Source organism: Cervus canadensis, chromosome 5 (assembly GCF_019320065.1).
Source record: "Cervus canadensis isolate Bull #8, Minnesota chromosome 5, ASM1932006v1, whole genome shotgun sequence".
Classification (NCBI taxonomy): domain Eukaryota; kingdom Metazoa; phylum Chordata; class Mammalia; order Artiodactyla; family Cervidae; genus Cervus; species Cervus canadensis.
Genome location: NC_057390.1, coordinates 15,296,314 through 15,318,300, shown reverse-complemented (window position 1 = coordinate 15,318,300; position 21,987 = coordinate 15,296,314). Strand labels below are relative to the sequence as shown.

The 21,987-nt window shown below is 37.4% G+C and overlaps 1 protein-coding gene across 14 annotated transcripts in view; it reads right to left on the bottom strand.

The window, feature by feature from the left end:
* The window catches only part of LTBP1 (latent transforming growth factor beta binding protein 1), a 443,172-nt gene that overhangs the window by 71,202 nt on the left and 349,983 nt on the right, over window positions 1–21,987 (bottom strand). For all 14 annotated transcript variants that reach the window (XM_043468289.1, XM_043468293.1, XM_043468292.1 and 11 more), the window contains one exon: window positions 19,850–19,975. In XM_043468289.1, coding sequence (XP_043324224.1) covers window positions 19,850–19,975 — 126 coding nt within the window. The remainder of the gene's footprint in view (window positions 1–19,849; window positions 19,976–21,987) is intronic.

Here is a 21,987-nt window from a genome sequence, read left to right as displayed (position 1 = left end):
TCCAGAGATAAATCCACACACCTATGGACACCTTATCTTTGACAAAAGAGGCAAAAATAGACAATAGAGAAAAGACAGCCTCTTTAACAAGTGGTGCTGGGAAAACTGGTCAACTACATGTAAAAGAATGAAGCTACAACACTTTCTAACACCATACACAAAAATAAACTCAAAATGGATTAAAGATCTAAATGTAAGACCAGAAATTATAAAACTCTTAGAGGAAAACATAGGCAGAACACTCTGTGACATAAATCACAGCAAGATCCTCTATGACCCACCTCTCAGAGTAATGGAAATAAACAAATGAGGCCTAATTAAACTTAAAAGCTTTTGCACAATGAAGGAAACTATAAGTAAGGTAAAAAGACAACCCTCAGAATGGGAGAAAATAATAGCAAATGAAACAACTGCAAAGAATTAATCTCCAAAATATACAAGTAGCTCATGCAGCTCAATACCAGAAAAACAAACAACCCAATCAAAAAGTGGGCAAGGGATCCAAACATACTTCTCCAAAGAAAACATACAGATGAATAATAAACACATGAAAAGATGCTCAATGTCACTCATTATTAGAGAAATGCAAATCAAAACCACAATGAGGTCAGAAGGCATCATTATCAGGTCAGAACGGTCATCATCAAAAAATCTACAAATAATAAATCCTGGAGAGGGTGTGGAGAAAAGGTAATCCTCTTATACTGTTGGTGGGAATGCAAACTGGTACAGCCACTATGGAGAACAGTGTGGAGATTCCTTTAAAAACTAGGAATAGAACTGCCATATGACCCAGCAATCCCACTGCTGGGCATAAACCCCAAGTAAATCAGAATTGAAAGAGACATGTGTACCCGAACGTTCACTGCAAGCACTATTTACAAAGCTAGGACATGGAAGCAACCTAGATGTCCTTCGGCAATGAATGGATAAGGAAGTTGTGGTACATATACATGATGGAATATTACTTAGCTATAAAAAGGAACACATTTGATTCAGTTCTAATGAGGTGAATGAAACTAGAGCCCATTATATAGAGTGAAATAAGTCAGAAAAAGAAAGACAAATACTGTATATTAACACATATATATGGACTTTAGAAAGATGGTAATGATGATCCTACATGCAGGGCAGCAAAGGAGATACAGATGTTAAAAACAGACTTTTGGACTCAGTGGGAGAAGGCAAGGGTGGGATGATTTGAGAGAACAGCATTGAAACATATACATTACCATATGTAGACAGATGACCAGTGTAAGTTTGATTCATGAAGCAGGGCACTCAAAGTCTGTGCTCTGGGACAACCCAGAGGAATACAGAGGGAGAGGGATGTGGGAGGAGGGGATCGGGATTGGGGGGACACATGTATACCCATGGCTGATCCATGTTGATGTATGGCAAAAAACATCACACTCAGTGGTATTTAATGCACTTGACAACTCTCCTCTTCTTAAAGTACTCTCTTCCATTAGATTCCATGGTCATATATGCTCCTGGGTTTTCTCTGGCCACATTTCCACAGTCTTTCTCTTTCACTTGACCCCTAAACATGTTTCTCAGGACATAGTCCTAGGCCTTCTTTTCTTCTCATTCCATGGTGTCTCTTGATAGCCTCATCCATTCTAATAGCTTCAAACATCATCTGTATCTGAGGATTTCAATTCAAATCTCCAGCAAAGACCTTCTTTTCCAAACATCAGATCTAACTTCATCCAACTGCCTGTCACACACACATGGATATCTCAAGGGCAATTCTAATTCAATACACCCAAATGATACTTTTGATCTTAAAATTTTTTCCTTTGTCTTTCACCATGTGAAGAAATAGTGCCACCAAATATCTACTTGCTACCTCCAGAACCAGGAATCTACCCTCAATATTCCATTTCCTCCTTCCCCTCCATCCAACTCAACACTATGTTCTAATCCAGTACAAGGGTCTGTCTACAAAACATTTAATTAATTCATCTCTTTCCATAACACTGTGACTGCTCTAGTCTGAGCTACCAATATGTCTGATCTGAACAACATCTAAGAAGATGCCCTTACTTTTCTATTGCCCTTTTAATCCCATTTCCAAACAGTACCCTGGGCAACATACAGTTTAAAAATATAGAGTATTGAATAACATCAAACCTAAGAGTTTATTTTATATACTATCAAAAGAGAGAAGAGCTCTGCAAATTCAGTTATTTCCTAGTGTTTATTTTTAAACAAATCACATCAACTGAAAGAAACATTCCTATATTAAAATGTGAAAAAAATACACATCTTAGAAATGATAGAGTATTATCACAGTCCACTTAAAAGCTGCAAATATGTTTCAGTTATTCTTAGAATGATATTCAAACTTGCAATGTTTCCTGTGAGGCTTTGTTCATTCTGTCCCTGACTCTTCAGTCTATCCCTCACTATGCCTCCCTCCAAGCACCAGGCATTGGTCATTCTCACTTCCCTGAAAACTCCTAGCACTTTCCTGCCTCGGAGCCTGTGCCCTTCCTACAACTCCACCCAACCTCACTCTTCCATAGGTAACTCACTCCTCAGGGCTCAGCTCAAATGCCATCTTAAAGAGACCTTCAGGTGAAATGAATGAGCTTTCCCTCCTCTCTCCTCTCATTGACTAGACTATTCTTTCCCTTGCATCAGCTTAATGATATGTGGTCATATATTTTTTGAAACGCTTATTTGAGTATTTACTGCTTGCATCCTGCGCATGCATTTCCTAGAGGGCAGAGATCATGTCTGTTTTGCTAATCACTGTGTGTCCATAGCCTTGAACAAAGTCTGGCACATAGTAGGTGTGTAATGGTAACATTAAACATAATACCGTTGAATACCAAAGGAAGCAAGCCTTTCACAATCTAGCCTTTGTTGACCTCTTCAGCTGTATCTTATGCATCACTTTATCCCCCATCTCACACATGCAACTGAGACGACTTGATAGGTCCCAAAACCCATACGGTTTTCATGTCTCCAAGTCTTTGCTCATGGCATTTTTCTGCCAGGACACACTCCTCTCCCTTTCCCCCTGCAGCTCTGAGGCCGTATTTTTCATCCAGATAATCTTCCTTTGCCCTCCAAGCTCTTCTAGACTCAGCTGGAGCTTCTTGGAGGCATTTTGACCCAATCTTGAGTCAAGAAATGTATCTACACACAGGCTCTTCCTGCCCCTCACTAAACACTTAGGAAGATCTTATGTGATGACATTAGTACCAAACACAAGGCTGAGCACTCAAAGCCACAGCATAGGAGAAAGAACCACAGATACATGGGGCTGGACTAGGAAACCACTAATGACCTCGCCACTTCCCGTGCCATCCGAAACAACAAAGCTGCCCTGCAGACAAGTTAACAAGGTCAAACTAAAGCTGCCCTGAAGACAGTTTAAAAAGTAGAATTTATAATGTAAAAATCTGTATTTGAAATTTTCAAATGCCAACTTAAAACGCTCTTCTATAATGAAGACAAAGTGATGGGCAATAAAACATTCATTTTCATATCCCAGACATATGAAAGATTTAAATTTTTTTTAAAAAAGCCCACAAAGATTAAAATACTATAAGAAATATAAATATACAGTTGTTCACAACAGGACAGGGAAAATGACCCAACAGAAAGCAATGAAAAAATAACAGCATTATAAAATTAAAAGGCACGTGCACCCCAATGTTCATCGCAGCACTGTTTATAATAGCCAGGACATGGAAGCAACCTAGATGCCCATCAGCAGACAAATGGATAAGGAAGCTGTGGTACATATACACCATGGAATATTACTCAGCCATTAAAAAGAATTCATTTGAATCAGTTCTAATGAGATGGATGAAACTGGAGCCCATTATACAGAGTGAAGTAAGCCAGAAAGATAAAGAACATTACAGCATACTAACACATATATATGGAATTTAGAAAGATGGTAATGATAACCCTATATGCAAAACAGAAAAAGAGACACAGAAGTACAGAACAGACTTTGGAACTCTGTGGGAGAAGGTGAGGGTGGGATGTTTCGAAAGAACAGCATGTATATTATCTATGGTGAAACAGATCACCAGCCCAGGTGGGATGCATGAGACAAGTGCTCGGGCCTGGTGCACTGGGAAGACCCAGAGGAATCGGATGGAGAGGGAGGTGGGAGGGAGGATCGGGATGGGGAATACGTGTAACTCTATGGCTGATTCATGTCAATGTATGACAAAACCCACTGAAATGTTGTGAAGTAATTAGCCTCCAACTAATAAAAAAAATAAATAAATAAACCAAAGAAAAAAAAAAACAAAAAAAAAGAATGAGAAAAGCATTTGTAAAACACAGATAAATGATTATTATCCTTAGTACACAGAAATCAGAAAAACACATCAGGTAAGTAAAAAGAAAAAAAAATCTCACAGAAAAAAAGGAGATAAATATAAAAGAAGTTAACCCAATACTGAATGCAAATTAAGTGAGATATTATTTTCTCATCAAATTAACAGAGGAAAATATGAATGTGAATTTCTTTTTGGAGAGTGTTAGAAGCTAGGAGGTCTCACTGGGTTCTGGTGGAAGCAGAAACTGGTACATTTCTGGAAAGCAAGGAACTCACATATGTTGTTAAGACCCATAAAGCTAATATTCCTTGATCTTGTAATTAAATGTCTTAGAATCTACTCCAGGGATAGGATAATTGATGAAAAGAAATATTTACATACAAGTTTCTTCATAAAGCATTAAACAGCAGCAGCAGCAACAACAAAGGACAGAGTTTATATCTCCATAATTAGGAGCATGTATTTAAAAATATAGGGTATAATCATATGATGGAACTATGCAAAAATTAAGAGGATATGAATTTCAGAAAAATAAAGATAAAAAGCATATGATCTTATTATAACATTTAAATACTGAAAACTATAAAAAAGAAATAGACCAAATAGTAACTGGTTGGTTGACAAATGTTTTTCTTTTTCACTTTTCATCATTTTCTAAGTTTTTCACAATAAACACATGTTACTCTTAAGTTATTTGTCTGCAATCAACTATCTGAAGATATGAAAGCAAAAAATATTCTACTTGAGTATGTATCTTAGTATATTCTACATTCTAACAGCAATGAGTAAAGTAAAACTGTGCAAAAGTAGAATAGACATCCATAAATATTCTAAAATATTGAAAAACTTGTAACGTTTAAATAATTCTTCCAGTTGACACTTAAGAAACTGAATGTTGAATTTTAAAATAAACTGTTTTGCTTGAAATTACTTAAGAGGAAATGCTGCTGATCATTATTAAGTTAGGGAATATTTTAAGTTAAAAAACCACAGCAATTTTCAACAACTACAGCTGCAATTGAAAACAATGCAGCAAACAAAAAAAAAACTTTATGTGCTTTTTAATCTAACCAAGTTTTTTTTATTTTTATACAAAGCTTTATTTGTTTCCTTTCAAAATCTCTGGAGACCCTGCCACAAGTACAGTCTTCTGTACATGAATTCAGAGATTCTGTTGAATGAAAAATAAATACTTTGGACCCAATCCCTTCCTCAAATATAAATGGTAAACTGCCAGCTATAAATACTTTCTCTCTGAAGATTTTACTTTTCTACTGTATACAGATAAGTACTGTATAGAATTTCACTTTTCATTACGTGAAAGTAGAACTTAGGCCAATATGTTTTAGATCCCAAACTTAATTTTTGGTGCATTTTATTTTCCTTTCATTCACTATTCCGTTAAAAAATCATAGGAAAGCATTCTTTCAAAACATATTTAAAAAAATAGGGTTGGGGAGTGATATAATAAATAATACTCTAAAGTGTAGAGGTAGGAAAGAAAGGAAAAGGAACAAAGATATGAGACAAATGGAAAACAGAGGTTGATATAGATTTGAATCTTCCAAATACCAGTAGTTAAATGTATACAAACTGAATTGTATACATGAATTAGAAAAGAACTAGTATATCCTTTTTATAAGATAAAGAACCTTTATTATAAGAATACAGAAATACAGGAAAAGATACATTGTGTAAAATCTAATTGAAAGAAAGCATATGTAGCTACATGAAAGATACAGTAGATTTAAAGGTAAGATGCACTGATAGAAAAAGTGACACTTCAAAGAGAAAGGTTCGATCCACCAGGAAAATACAAAAATTCTACATCTAATTTGACTGCCAGAAAATATATAAAACAAAATCCAGCAAACTAAAATCAGAAACAGATAAATCTCCATAATGGAGATTATAAAATAATCCCTCAGTAAATTATGTAATAGGCAGACAAAAAACAGCAGAGTTATAGATGATATGAACAACACAATTTACAATTTATTACCACTTCTATGTAGTAGAGGTACTAGAAAGTATCAGGTAAGAAAAGGCGTAATTATTGAAAGAAAAATAAGACTAACTTTTAAATAGTTTAAATACCACTTTTTCAGCTATAACATAATAGTTTAGGTACAAAATCCAAAAAATATAAAGGTAAACTACTACAAATAAGTAAATTCAGTATTGTCATGGATACAAAGTCAATGTACAAAAATAAAATGTAGATCAAGACAGTATGGTACTGGCATAAAGACAGAAATATAGATCAATGGAACAGAATAGAAAGCCCAGAGATAAATCCACGAACCTATGGACACCTTATCTTCGACAAAGGAGGCAAGGATATACAATGGAAAAAAGACAACCTCTTTAACAAGTGGGTGCTGGGAAAACTGGTCAACCACTTGTAAAAGAATGAAACTAGAACACTTTCTAACACCATACACAAAAATAAACTCAAAATGGATTACAGACCTAAATGTAAGACCAGAAACTAGAAAACTCCTAGAGGAGCACATAGGCAAAACACTCTCCGACATAAATCACAGCAGGATCCCCTATGACCCACCTCCCAGAATATTAGAAACAAAAGCAAAAATAAACAAATGGGACCTAATGAAACTTAAAAGCTTTGGCACAACAAAGGAAACTATAAGCAAGGTGAAAAGACAGCCCTCAGATTGGGAGAAAATAATAGCAAATGAAGCAACAAAGGATTAATCTCAAAAATATACAAGCAACTCCTGAAGCTCAATTCCAGAAAAATAAATGACCCAATCAAAAAATGGGCCAAAGAACTAAACAGACATTTCTCCAAAGAAGACATACAGATGGCTAACAAACACATGAAATGGTGCTCAACATCACTCATTATTAGAGAAATGCAAATCAAAACCACAATGAGGTACCATTACACGCCAGTCAGGATGGCTGCTTTCCAAAAGTCTACAAGCAATAAATGCTGGAGAGGGTGTGGAGAAAAGGGAACCCTCTTACACTGTTGGTGGGAATGCAAACTAGTACAGCCGCTATGGAGAACAGTGTGGAGATTTCTTAAAAAACTGGAAATAGAACTGCCATATGACCCAGCAATCCCACTTCTGGGCATACACACTGAGGAAACCAGATCTGAAAGAGACACGTGCACCCCAATGTTCATGGCAGCACTGTTTATAATAGCCAGGACATGGAAGCAACCTAGATGCCCATCAGCAGACAAATGGATAAGGAAGCTGTGGTACATGTACACCGTGGAATATTATTCAGCCATTAAAAAGAATTCATTTGAATCAGTTCTAATGAGATGGATGAAACTGGAGCCCATTATACAGAGTGAAGTAAGCCAGAAAGATAAAGACCAATACAGTATACTAATGTATATATATGGAATTTAAAAAGATGGTAACGATAACCCTATATGCAAAACAGAAAAAGAGACACAGTGTACAGAACAGAATTTTGGACTCTGTGGGAGAAGGCGAGGGTGGGATGTTTCGAGAGAACAGCATCGAAACATGTATATTATCTAGGATGAAACAGATCACCAGCCCAGGATGGATGCATGAGACAAGTGCTAGGGCCTGGTGCACTGGGAAGACACAGAGGAATCGGGTGGAGAGGGAGGTGGGAGGGGGGATCGGGATGGGGAATACATGTAAATCCATGGCTGATTCATGTCAATGTATGACAAAACCCACTACAATGTTGTAAAGTAATTAGCGTCCAACTAATAAAAATAAATGAAAAAAAAATCAAATGTAGCTCTATACACTAGTAAACTATTATAAGGGTTAAAAACCACTTTAAATACCATTTACAGCAGTATAAAAATATTAAAATCCTTAGCATAAGTCTAAATATGTTGTGCAAGACTGTACACACAAAAACTGCAACAAAACACCACAGTAGATGAAAGAAAATCCAAACAAACTGAAGGATATGTCTTATTTGTGGGTTGGAAGACTCAATATTGTAAAATATGAAACTTCCCAAATTAACCTGTTGAGTCAATGCAATTCCAATCAAAATCCCAGTAGTTTTGGGGGTTTTTTGTTTGTTTTTTGGTGAAAATCAACAAGCTAATTATAAAACTTACATCGAAATGCAAAGGGCCAAGAATAGGCCTGACAATCTCAGTGAAGAACAAAATACTATCATTTAGAATTTACAGCACCATATATTTAAATTTACTATAAAGCTACTATAATTAAGACAGTATGCTATTGGTGCAAAGGTAGGTAAGTAAACCTATGGATAGAATGAAGAAGGAGGAAATAGGCCAATCTACATTTGAACACATGTTTCATGACAGAGTTACCATTGTAGATCAGCAGGAACGGGGAATCCTTCTCAAATAGTGATGACCCAAATGGAAATCCATTTAAGAAAAAAAGTAAACCTTGACCTCTATTTCATACCATATGAAAAGATCAATTTCAGGGCAAGGACAGTTCCCAATGTAAAATATAAAATAAAGCTTTCAGAAGAAAATATAAAAGAGTATCAAAGATTACAAACACAAAAGTACTGATCTCAAAATAATGAAAATACTAGAAACTTCATTAGGGACTTGGGTTCATTTGAAGTTATCATTGACAGGATTGTTGTGTTTAGCATCTCCTTTGGAAGGGATGTGTTATAAAGAAGCAGACAAATGAAACAATACTGAAAGAGCCAATGTAAAGGTATGAAAACTTGTTCTACATCAATCCTTACAAGGGAAATGCAAATTGATGAGATCCCATTACTTAGCATGATTAATCTTTAAAAAGACTAACCATTCCAACTGTTGATAAAGATGTGGCACTGGAAGTCTCACACTTAGCTGGTAGAGGTGTAAATTAATACACTGAAAAACTGGCTATGAAAATGAGACATACATATGATCTATGACCTATAAATTATATGTGTGCATGCTAAGTCATTTCAGTCATGTCCAACTCTCTGTGATCTTATGGACTGTAGCCCTCCAGGCCCCTCTGTCCATGGGATGCTCTAGGCGAGAATACTGGAGTATACAACCAGGTAATATGCAACAGAAATGAGTGACTATGTCAATCAAAAGGCATGCTCAAGATTAGTCACAAAAGCTCTATTCACAACAGTCCCAAACAAAGTAATCCAAATGCCCATCAACAATAGAATGGATACATAATTGTGGTATATTCATACAAAGAACCATGTGAAGAGGAAGTACTGCTACATGTAACACAGGTGAAGTTTACAAGCATACTGTTGCACGAAATAAGCCAGAGACAAATGAGTAACTACTACATGATTCTATGAATATAACATTCAAAAACAAGCACAACAAGCCTGGCAGTGCAGACAGAACCGTGGGCACTGCTGTGTGTGGGTACTGAGGAGGGGATGGGTAATAACTGGAAATAAGCTTGAGAGAGGGTTTAGGAGCACACTACCAAGTGAGCTCACTCTCTGAAAGTTTACCAAAAGTACCCTATGCTTGATTCATTTTTCTTTATATATTTTAAGCAATTTAAAATGCTTACTGGAAAGAAAAAAAGCCAGTCCACACTGCTATATTTCCTGGCTAAAGACAAGCTTAACCATTCAAAAGCTTGTTCTATCTCTGTCTCCTTGGTAAGACTTATTAGACTAAAATATTAAGGGACTGAGTAGTAATCCTGGTCGCCACTCCCTATCGGTCCATTGTAAGCCATTGAAATTCTCTGAAACTTCAATTTCCTCCATATGTAAATGAAGTCAGATTATTTTTTTTCATACAGGTGAAAATGAGAACCAATGTAACAATACATATTTTCTTAAAATTGTATCATTTCTATGTGATCCACTGTAAGTCAGGGGAATCAATTGAATACTGTCCAGACTATGCTACTATTTTTTGTCTTGTAAAAGGTGTTTGAGCATTACTATGGAATGAATTTTTTAATCGCTTCTTTAGAATTATAACGGCAATGATGTATGTTCAGAACGGACTGAAATTCTAATGTTCTAGGACATATGGTTTTAGAAATTATAAATATTTAAACAGGCAACAGAAAATGGAAGACCAATACATGTGATGTGTGAAAGGGAGGCCATATTTAACTACTAAGCATTAATGATAAGACATTAGATTTGGGTCAGTCCAGCTCCCTAGGCCCTCACTGGCAACACTCACTCCCAAGCACATCTGAACTGCTAAGAGTAGGTTCCTTGTTCTCTTCTCTTTCTGTAACTTGCATGCCCTTTATAAGTTTAAAATTACTACAGTTAGTAAATGTCTTTCTGCATGAGGATAAAATATAAAATTAATGAGCTCTTAAATTTTGTGGGGTTTTCTTGAAGATCTAAAAAAGTCCTAAGAACTTTCCAAATATTTAAATTATATCCCTTGTTCTCATTTCCATATGGCTTTTGAAGACAAGAAAGTGGAATAAATGTACAGAAGATGATTATCTCTATCATTCAGACTAAGGCCAAGGATGAAAATCCTCATGAATCAAATCATTTTAAATCAACTGCTTAAAAAAAACAAAACAAAAAAAACCAAACTGAAGAAGCATAGTTTCGCTTTTACATTTTGAACTGTATTATCAAGCTCTTGCAGTGAAAGACTTAGGAAATGGGGAAAGGGATCTGTGGCCACTTCTCCTCATGGAGGCAGCCCACAAAGCTCTGGTTCTGCAGCTGGAAAGGGCATCGGTGTCATTAAACATCCCTGAAAGCCTCCCGTTTGCACTGGGTTCAGATCCTCCCCCTCAGAGAACAGGACATGAGTGGGGCAGAGAGGTGCTGCCTGAGGAAACCATTACAAGGGCCAGATGTTTGTTCAATTGTGATAAAACCTCGGTACTATAGGTGCAAATCCCAAACTGAGTATCTGTGACATTTAAGGAAAAATTCTGAGTTGAAGAGTAGTATATTTTTAATCAGACACCAAGCACTTTCTCTTTTCAGAAAAGCAAAAGCTATAAATGCAATAAATCATCCATGTTTCTTTCCAGAGAAAGAGAAGCAAAGTGATTTCTGAACTTAAAAAGTCATTTTCTTCTTATTTCTTCCTATGATAGACTGACAGAATGTTATATAAAAACAGAAATTTAAAAAGTATTTGAATTTCACACACACACACACACAATTTCTAAAAATTTATAGAGAAGAAATTAGAAGAAAGCTTTAAAAAAAAACAAACTTTTTCTACTCCCAAAGGTAAACAATAATTCTAATTTACTGTCATGTAACAGAATATCACATAAGTGGGGTATTTAAATAAATTCTCCAAATAAATCCAAGGCCATTCAGAAAAAAATTCCCCAAATTTTAATTGTGTATTTCTTCTACCACAACTACGTGAAAAAGATACTATGTGTGAAATACGTATCTTGCGTTTTCACATGGTTCAAGTTTTTTAAATGACAGCAATTTTGTTTTAACATATTTATTTATAACCATTTGGATTATCTTTGCATTCATTTAATGATTTTACATTTTTACACCTGAGCTGTTCTAAAAATACATATAATATCTTATTCTAACTTCAGAGCCATGCTGTGCATTTTCTCTTTTGATATAGTATTTCTTACACCAAGAGGTGCTGCCAGTGAGACTGGGAGAAAACCCTAACCACAGGCCAAACACATCAAACCCCAGATTCATCTTTCTGACACTTAGGCCCCAGAGGCAATGTAAGAGCAGCCAAAAAAATTCCCATTTTTTTACTATTACAATTTTTCTTTCTATATTCATATAGGATGCCAAGAAAGATGAGTTTTGAAACCATAGAAAATAGTACCTCTAGAAATAACAATGCTGATACTTAAATGCAAATAAGTGTTAGCATGGACGATCAGTTTATTGGTAACTGACACATCAAACGCTTAAAAACTTGAAATACTTGGGGAGTAAACAGGGAAAGTCAGTCATATGGAATGTTTAGAGAAAACAAAGGGTGAGGAATTAAAGCAAATTATGTATAAATGAGTTACTGAACCAAACTACGTGACTTTAATAAATTGGGATTTAAATGTAGAAAAAAATATAGTAGTAATTAATTTATATCCAGACTTGGACTTTGAATTGCCAGACTATTTAATTCACAAATATACAATTGTGTGTTGCATATTTTCTGAGCACAGATCAAATAAAAATAAATAGGTTTTAAATGCCCCCTTCCTTTTAGGTACCCACATATGAAGGGAAACACATGGCAATAACGAGGGTGTCAGTATGAGAAGTGCTAAAATACTAACAATAATTCACATCCATCGAGCATATTCTAGGGACCAAACTCCATTCCAAGTGTGTGTTAATACTTGCCAACACCCATTGACATACTTAATTCTTCCAAAAACTCCTACCAAAATATGTAGGTGCTGTATTTTATGCTTATTATGCAATGCAGAACTGAGGTCTATGACTCACGTGAGTCAAGTCCACACAGATTGAAAGTGCTGGAGCACAAGCCCATGTATTCAGATTCCACAGCCCGACTTTTTAGCCACGGCTGTACCCAGTTACTAAGCAGGGTGTGCTTTAGGGAACCAGATCTTCAAAAAATAGGGAAGGCTTTGCACTAAGTCCCTTCATTCATTCACAAAGTACTGGGTTGGCCAAAAAGTTCCTTTGATTTTAAGTAAAAATAAGAGATACTTTTCATTTTCACTAAGAACTTTATTGAACGCATTCACTAACCAAATGACTCTTTTGGCCATCCCAATATTTACTGGCCCTACCTAACATTCTCAGAGGCACAAAATTGTGAACAAAACAGACAAAGATCCACGTCTTATGAGCCTTAGTGTCTAGCAGGAAGATTGGACAATAAACAAGACAAAGAAGTAGAATAGGTAGTTTAAAAAAGAGAGAGAAAACAGGAATGTGGGGAGTGGGTGAAGGTAAGAAAAGGATGGTTAGAGAAAGGTTCACTGACAGATGAATAGAGAGAGAGGATGTGATACATATATACAATAAAATACTACTTGACCATAAAAAAGAACTAAATAATGCCATTTGCAGCAACATGGACAGAAGAGATCATCACACTAAGTCTAAGTCAGAAAGAGAAAGTTAAATACCATATGATATCACGTACATGTGGAATCAAAAACATGACACAAATGGGCCTAATCAGGGACATAGAGAATAGATTGCTGGTTGCCAAGGGAGAGGGTGAAAGAGGGATGGATTGGGAGTGTGGGATTAGCAGATACAAACTGGTATATATAGAACGGATGAACAACAAGGTCCTGTGTACAGCACAAGGAACTATATTCAATATCCTGTGATAAACCATAATGGGAAAGAATAGGGTTTATCACAGGATATTGAATATGAATAATATTTAATATTGATATTGAATAAAATGCAATAATGTATTAATTATTGCTATACAGTAAATCAACTATACTTCAAAAAATGAAAAAAAAGGACTTATTGAGAAAGTGACATTAAACAAAGACCTATAGTAGATGAGAGGTAACAATCAATATACTTCTTGTTAGTATAATAATTTCCTTATTTTAAGATGCTCATTGCAGCCAAAGCAAACCAATTAATATTTAACCTACCTATATGTTTGTTGTGAAAATTAAAAGAGAAAATAGGTACAATATAGTTAGCATACATGCCTGGCTCCTAACAAGAACTCAGTGAATTCTGACTATTACTATTACTGCTTTTGTTTTAATAAAGTCATGAAATCAGATATGTGAAGTTTCTCCAGTCTACTCATACTGGGTGCCCGAGACAACCACATCATACTTCCTGTTAGATGCCTACAAAGTAACTGATTCTGGACTCAACAGCATTACAATTTAGGGCTAAAGTACAAAAATATCATTGACAACAACCCTCCATGATATACTGAGAACTTGGGTTACTGATGACATCCAGAGATTCATCAAAATAGATGCAAGAAGCTCTCGGTGCCCAGACATGAGCTTCAGGGGGTCACAGCAGAAGGTGTGAGGGGCAGCCTGCCTGTTCACAGACTGCCCTTTCTGGAAGCTTCATGTCTATTTCTTGGCTGAAAGGAAAAGTGTTTACTTCTTCTATGAACAAATGATTTTCCATAGCTCTGGAGTATGAAAGGTCAGTAGCAATGAAAGGCTTAGGAAGAGTTCTCGAATTTTTTTGCCACCATTGTGAATTTCTTTATAAAAATGTTGATATATGGAGGACAATCATGCAACGCATGGAAAATATGTATTCCAGGTCCAAAAGCAGCTTATTCCAGCAAGATTTCCTCAGCTCTCTCCCTAACGATTTAAACATCCATTTCATTCACTTCTGCAGAAGTACATTCACAGGAGGAGTGAGTGTGAAGAACAGTAGCCTTTATAGCAAGAGGCCACTTCCTTTCCTTACCTGGAATGCTGTCTGATCCTTTTTCACACAAGGGAGGGAAAGGATCCTGTTGTTAAGCTAAATTCCCTCTCTTTAGAAAAGAAATACTCTGGTTGTATTCTCTTATTAGATTTTTTTTTTTTTTTCACTTTCCAAGCCTAAAAGTACTAAAAAACCTAAAAGTCTTTGGGCCAAGTAGCCAGATGTAATATATTATTGTGTCAGGGTACTTCAATGTCCTACTTGGCTAAGTCATTTTCAAAAATATTTTCTCTTTGGTGATAGACATAAAGTTCTATCTCCATGCCACAAAACCACCAACTGCCTTGGAGTGCTGTCAACATGATTTTATATTTTCTTTCTACACTGCTCGTGGAAAATGTACCTCAAAGTCTGAAAACAAAACCACACTCACTCCCAGTTCGTTTTTCTTTCTTTGATTTGGCAAAGGTTGTCCTTAGTGTATTTTCTGGTTCCCAACGCACACAAAATTGATCTAAGAGTTTGGACCCAACTTCTTTTCATCTTTTTGATACCACTGTTCTCAGTTAACTTCATGAAGCCAGCCATCCTTATCACTTGCATTTGTTGTGTTTTCCCACCCAAACGAATGAGTTATCAAGAAGCAGTTTATGGGTAGATATCTAAACAGGTTACAGGATTAGAGACTTTATAGCGGTTCAACAATAGGACTTGATTCTTTGAGTGCTTTGGGTTTCAGAGTTAAGTTCAATGTTCCAAAAGTCCCCTTCCAATCCTACAGTTCTCACTTTTTAAATCAATATGAGAGTTGCTTTGAATGTGAGAGCATAAGTTCCTGATCACATACTCCATCTGGGGTGCTTTTTTGAAAAGTAAGAAACAAACAACAACATTCAGGGGAAAAAAGATAGCAGTCGAATACAGAATTGAACTTAAAGGGTTTTTTTTTTTTAATGAAAAAAATTAACTTTTTTTCAGGTTAATTCCAGGCATGTCTGATTTTTAAAAGCAGACTTTAAAGAGCAGTTTTAGATTCACAATAAAATTTCATATGAAGTTTCCTTATTCCCCTTGTTTTCCCAAAACCATCCCCTCCCCTACCTTCTCCCACTGTCAACCACCCCCGCCGGAGTGGTACATTTGCTATGACTGATGAACCTACACTGACACAACATTATCAAGCAAGGCCCATAATTCACACTGGGCTTGTTCTTGGTATTGTACTCTGATTTTTTAATCCCGTCTGGACAACAGAACTCACATGTTGGCAACTGGAAAGAGGCCTTCAGCAGACAATCTTATGTCCTCCTGTCTTTTCATTGACAGGCTAATATCACTTAGCCAGTCGATGACCAGTTTGCAAAAGAAAAGCACGTAACATGGCTTCATCTGTTACTCAGACACAATTGTAGCATTACTTTCATTAATCTACATTATAGAGGCAGAATGGCCAGGTGTGACTACCCTAGTTTGTAATTTCCGTTCTTTGCTCTAGCCTTCAGGTTCCCATTACTCTGCTCTCTTTCATGCGGTTTACCACTTTATAGCATATTATATAGCTGACATTAGTTTACTGTCTCCAAGAAAGTGGAAATATTCTTTGTTCAGAGACATCACCTCAGTTCCTAGGAGTGGCCAGTATATAGTAGACATGCAATAAATATTTTTCAAATGGATGAATGAACGAGGATGCTTTCTAAAAGACATGATTTTACGGAGTGATTTTGGTCATAGTTTAGAGGCCTAATTCGTCATGACCAACCAGGCTCCATAAGTCACGGATGCTCCCTCTGTGCCACTAGGCTCCTCTGAGATTCCTGCTAGACCAGTGTGGCGAGTGTGTTATGTGAACAGACTGGAAACCACAGTGGAGTCTAGAGATGCCGATGTCCCCAGTTTCATCTTTGTCATACAAGGTCTCCATCGACATGGACAGCCAACTAGGAGAGCACAGCCATTCCTGGCCAAGAGCAGCCCTCCCAGAGGCACGTGAAGACAGTGATGCCAAGTCAGAGGCCAGGAGGCATCTCTCCACGGGGGCCAGGGCACGGACATGGTGCCACTGAGGATTCTGAATGTCCTAAGCTTCCCCAGTCTTCTTCCCACTCACTCACATCCTGCTGCCAAAGAAGAAACGAAACTCTGAGTCAGCTTACATATGGGAGGATACATATTTTTCCTATGAACCCACACTGATATATCATTATCAAGCAACTTTGAATTCTGTAACTTAAAAAGTGGGGGGAAATAAAGGAACCAAAGAATTGGGACTTCTTAAAACAAATGGATAAGCCAATTTAAGATATAAAACAGTGAGCTGAATGAAAGAAGTCAAAAGTCTCCTTTGCTTTCCTACACAATCTCTGGCTAGAGGGCGTAAAGGGGGGTGGCAGGAGGAGAAGAACCACAGTTACGAGAAGAAAAGAAAGAATTACAGAAGTGGAAGTAAATCAAAAGGGCCTTGCTTCCCTGTACTTTCCTGACATCCACATGTAGGACTTGGAAAAAAAAAAACTCTGTGAGTTATCGATTATATATGACATACTGTACCCTGTACTTTTTTATATCCTTAAAATATAACCATGCTATATTATTTAAATACAAAAACATAATTTCAGTATGTACTATGTACTTATTTATCCCCAAATCTCTTCCTGGAATGTAGGTTCCACGTGGACAAGAACAGGGTGTATTTGCCCTCAGAACACTAACAGTGCCTAGCACGGATAGGAGCTCTGAGTAAATGAATAAACAAATAGTTGCACACCCGCCACTTACTTCCTATTCCAAGTTCAACTGACACCTGTTCTTTATCTCACGGGGGAAAAGCAAGATGCTTCTCCAGCCTCTCCCACATAACGTGCTCCCAGAGCACCGTACGAGAAAGGATGGAGCCAGTGGTGCTGTTTTTATTTTCAAAGACTCGATCCTGCTCCTTGATACCTGAGACAGTTGAGAGTGACAGAATGCCTCTGCATTGTAGTTCAGTATCTGTGAGCAGATGCAGACAACTCTCCAAGTCATGGGGGATTAGGGAAGGGCCTTCCTCCCCTCAGCTGGGCAGGATTCCTTCAGCCCTGCTTGAAGCAAGGTATGCCAGCCCGCGTGTCCATGTGGCTTCAGCTGCTTTAATGAGAAGTTAGGAGGTAAGCTGATGGATGGGCACGAAGCAAGAGTGCCAGCCACTTCTTGGTGTTAATTCAAATCCAATACACATCAGCTCCATAGATAAATCCCAATCACACGGACTGGCTTCGTCCTACACCACGGCCAGGGGTAGAATCAAGACATATTGCTACTGTCACAAGTTTCAAACTAAGTCCAACGAAAGAAAACTTGAGCCAGTTTAATCTACTGGATTAAGACGGTAAAAAATGAAAATCTTGCAAAGCTTATTCAAGAAAGAGATTAACGAGCCTAATAACGAGGGGGCTTTCTAGTTAAACTGCCAGGTATCAGCACAACAGTCTAAAGTATCTGCTTTGTTACTTTTGTAAAAATTGTCCAGATTCTGGAGTAAAAAATATGGAACAAGGGTCAAAGACCGTATACTAAATTACAGGAATTTACAAAGCCCTAGGAGTTTCCTAAAAACACAGTTTAAAATTCAAATCCCCGCCAAGTAAATGCCTAAACAAATTAGAACTGCAACGAAGTTACAGTGATTATATAACTCTTGAGTTGCAGAAATAAAGATTTTAAAAGACACAGATTTAAAGAAAAAGTACAAAGTACAAAAGAAAAAACAAACTGAGTATGTTTATACTGGTGTATGGCTTTGACTGGTAAGCACTTGAGATGACTTATACATTTTTTTTAAATACAGTTTTTTGCATAGCACAGCTACTGGTATCTGTAACTTGGACCATTTCTCAGTTAAGGAAGACCTTACTAGCCATGTTTTAGAACTAGCTGAAGAAGCAAACCTGCACCCTTCTAGAAGGCAGGGAAATGAGCATTCTGAAAACTTCATTTTTTCAGTCACTCAAGTCGGCTAGCACCCTATCCTCTCTACCAGGGAATTCTGTGATCCCCCAAGAAGGCCTTCATTCATACTCTTTCTTATGAGCTGTGGTCTTAGAGCTCTAAATATAAAATTAATTAAAGCTCAAACCACTGAAACATGGAGCAAACCTCTCATGGGCATCTTCTTTATGATGTTTTTCTCCATTTCCCCACTTTTGATCACTTCCAAACCCCTCATAATCTTTAAACCCTACCCTGCACGATCTCTCTTTCACTTGAAGCCAAATCTGGCATTCATGTTTTGTCTACTCAGCAGGAGAGCAATTTCAACAATCTCCTGCTTTTTATAAGATCAGTTTATTCTTCTCAATAAAATAATTAGTTTCAGATGAACCTGGTTGCCGGTCCTCGGCTCGATTCCACTGTGGAGTGAGTAAGGAGAGAACACACTTCCTGCTCCACTTCTTTGTAAAGCAAAGACACTAAGTCTTAACACAGGCCCAGAACAGAACCTTCATACTTCTTTAAAACAGAGCTGGGTTTTGAAACCTAGATTCTCAAAGGGATGGGTGAAAAATTATGATTACAGGATTCTTCTCAGTTTACTTTTATAAAGGCTCAGACGAATTATTCTTCAATTTATCAAACTATCATAAGTCATCAAGAATATAAATCTTGTGTATAAAACCAGTGCTACAGCCCTGCAAACATAAAGAGGTTGCCAATAGGAAGCCAACGTGTTATCTTAATGTCTTAACAACTTAATGTGCTCCTAGGATATAATAAATACTGAAAGGTAGGAAAATATACTGGTTCAGAGCAAAGAATCTTAGAGGAATAACTGTGGAAAATTTCTGCTGACAATGGTACAGAGAAAAATCAAGCAAGGCATGTTTACATACAGAATAATACAGATGATCTATATGAAACATAATCAAAATCAACAGAGTCTTGGGTTATGTTAGGGATGTTGCTTCATTTTCCTGTTTCCCACGTGCACCTAAAATCATCACCTCCCACACATTTTGACTCATTAATTCAGTACCAGTCATGGAATCACCTGTGAGTATTTTCACTGTTATAATAGCAGTTTATCCTGTCTGTAAATCCTAGCCACCTTGAGCTGCATTTCAGGGAGGAGTCCCCTTGGTGCATATGTGTTCCAAGGCCTTAAACCGTGACTGCCTGTCAGTGTCTCAGAGCCTGTGCCGATTAAAATACAAAGGCATCCCCTCTCTGCTTTATCGTGCAATAATTACATGAGGTCTTATTGTTCTTCTTACCTTCACACGTTCGTCCATCTGCAGAAATTGAGAAACCCTGTTCGCAGACGCAGTGAAAAGAACTGTCTGTGTTTAGACATTCTCCATGAGGACCACAGAGTCCGGGTTGTTCACATTCATTAATATCTGGAATCAAGAAGAGTTCCACATACTTGAAAAAAAAATCTGTTTTGCTTTCAGATGATATCAGATAAGACAGGAAGCAAAATCTATTACAAAATGGCCAGACGTGTATCTGGTGGCACACTTCACAGTTTGTATACACACCAGACCACAAGACAACCTGGACTGTCAGGAGAGAGAGATTACTTGGGTTAAATCATAGGAAATAGCCAATGTTCACCATTTTTATCCGAAAAAAAGCAAGTTCATACGTTCAAATCAAGGGTACCCTTTAAAATATATATATATATAGGAAGCTTGAGGGTATCTAATGAATTAAGTCTTTTGTGAAATCTTCTTCAGTGTGAATACTGTGTTCTCCTTTACCTTATTTTACCACAACGCACACAGCTCTCTTGTGGCCTGTATGTCTTCTCAAGTCCGTGCCTATCCATCCCTGGGAAGTGAACTTAAGGGCAAGGCTGGACATGTCTAACGGTGTCTGACTCAAAAATAGCACTTCTCAAATGTCTGAATATACAAAGGAAATTGACTCCAATCTATTTCACTGAAAATGGATACAAGAAATAAAGCACAAGAAAAACGTGGCCTTTAATAGTTGCACAGCTTTGTGATGATGAAATTAGTGGATGAGCATCTGGTGCTTAGGGCAGTACTCAATACCACCAAGAGTCAAAAAAGTGGTGATGATTATTACTAAGACTCATGAACAAATCATGCTGTAGCTGTGTTGACTACTGTGTTGACCATCTCATACTCTGCTTGTCCTCAATGAAGAAAGATTACGCTCCCTCCGGCCAGGGCGATGATGTACTTAAAGGCTAATAACGCAGGAAGTGTTTGCTGTCCATGCAATGTTCTTTCAAAGCAGTCCTAAGGATGCTAAGAGCACCTGAAGGGGACGATGTAAGGAATCATGGAGAACAGCTCATCTGGTCACGATGGTGCTGACTGTGTGCACTGCATTTTAACTGCTGCTTGTCCCCTCTGTGTCCCTCTTACTCTGACTGCTTCTTCAAGAGAACTGCATATTTTAAGTCTGAGTCCACCTCCCAGTATAGCAAGTGAAGAGTGTATCATGAATACCTGTCCACAAAAACTCTCAGTTTTGTTCATTCTGTTCTAACTGAACAGCAATTGATTAAAGTTCTCTTAGCCAATTGGAGTCGGGAAGGTATCACACGTCCTGGGCACCGTCCAAGCAGCAGCCCTGCTAAGGTCATTTTCCTGTCTTTCTGAAGTCATTTCTTACTAAAGAGGTCCTCGGGCTTCCCTGGTGGCTCAGTGGTCAAGAATCCATCTGCCAAGGCAGGAGGTGTGGGTTTGATCTTTGGGTCAGGAAGATCCCCTGGAGAAGGAAATGGCAACCCACTCCAGTATTCTTGCCTGGGAAATCCCATGGACAAAGGAGCCTGGCAGCTACAGTCTATGGGGTTGCAAAAGAGTCAGATATGACTTAGCGACTAAACAACAAATAGGCCCCCAACACATCATCTTAAAAGTCCATCTTTAATGTGGTACATACATACAATGGAATAGTACTCAGCCATTAGAACAGAATGAAATAATGCCATTTGCAGCAACATGAGTGGACCCAGGAGTGTCACACAGAGTGAAGTAAGTCAGACAGAAAAGGAGAAATATCATATGACATCTCTTTTATGTGAAATCTAAAAAAAAAGGATACAAATGAACTTACTTACCAAACAGAAACAGACTCACAGACTTCAAGAATGTTCTTATGGTTGCCAGGGGAAGGATGCGGAGAAGGGATAGTTAGGGAGTCTGGGATGGACATGTACACACTGTTACATTTAAAATATTTAAAATGGATAATCAACAAGGACCTACTGTATAGCACACGGAACTCTGCTCAATGTTATGTGGCAGCCTGGATGGGAGGGGAGTTTGGGGGAGAATGAATACAGGTATATGGATGGCTGAGTCCCTTCAGAATTCATCTGAAACCATCACAATATTATTTGTTAATCAGCTATACCCCTATGCAAAATAAA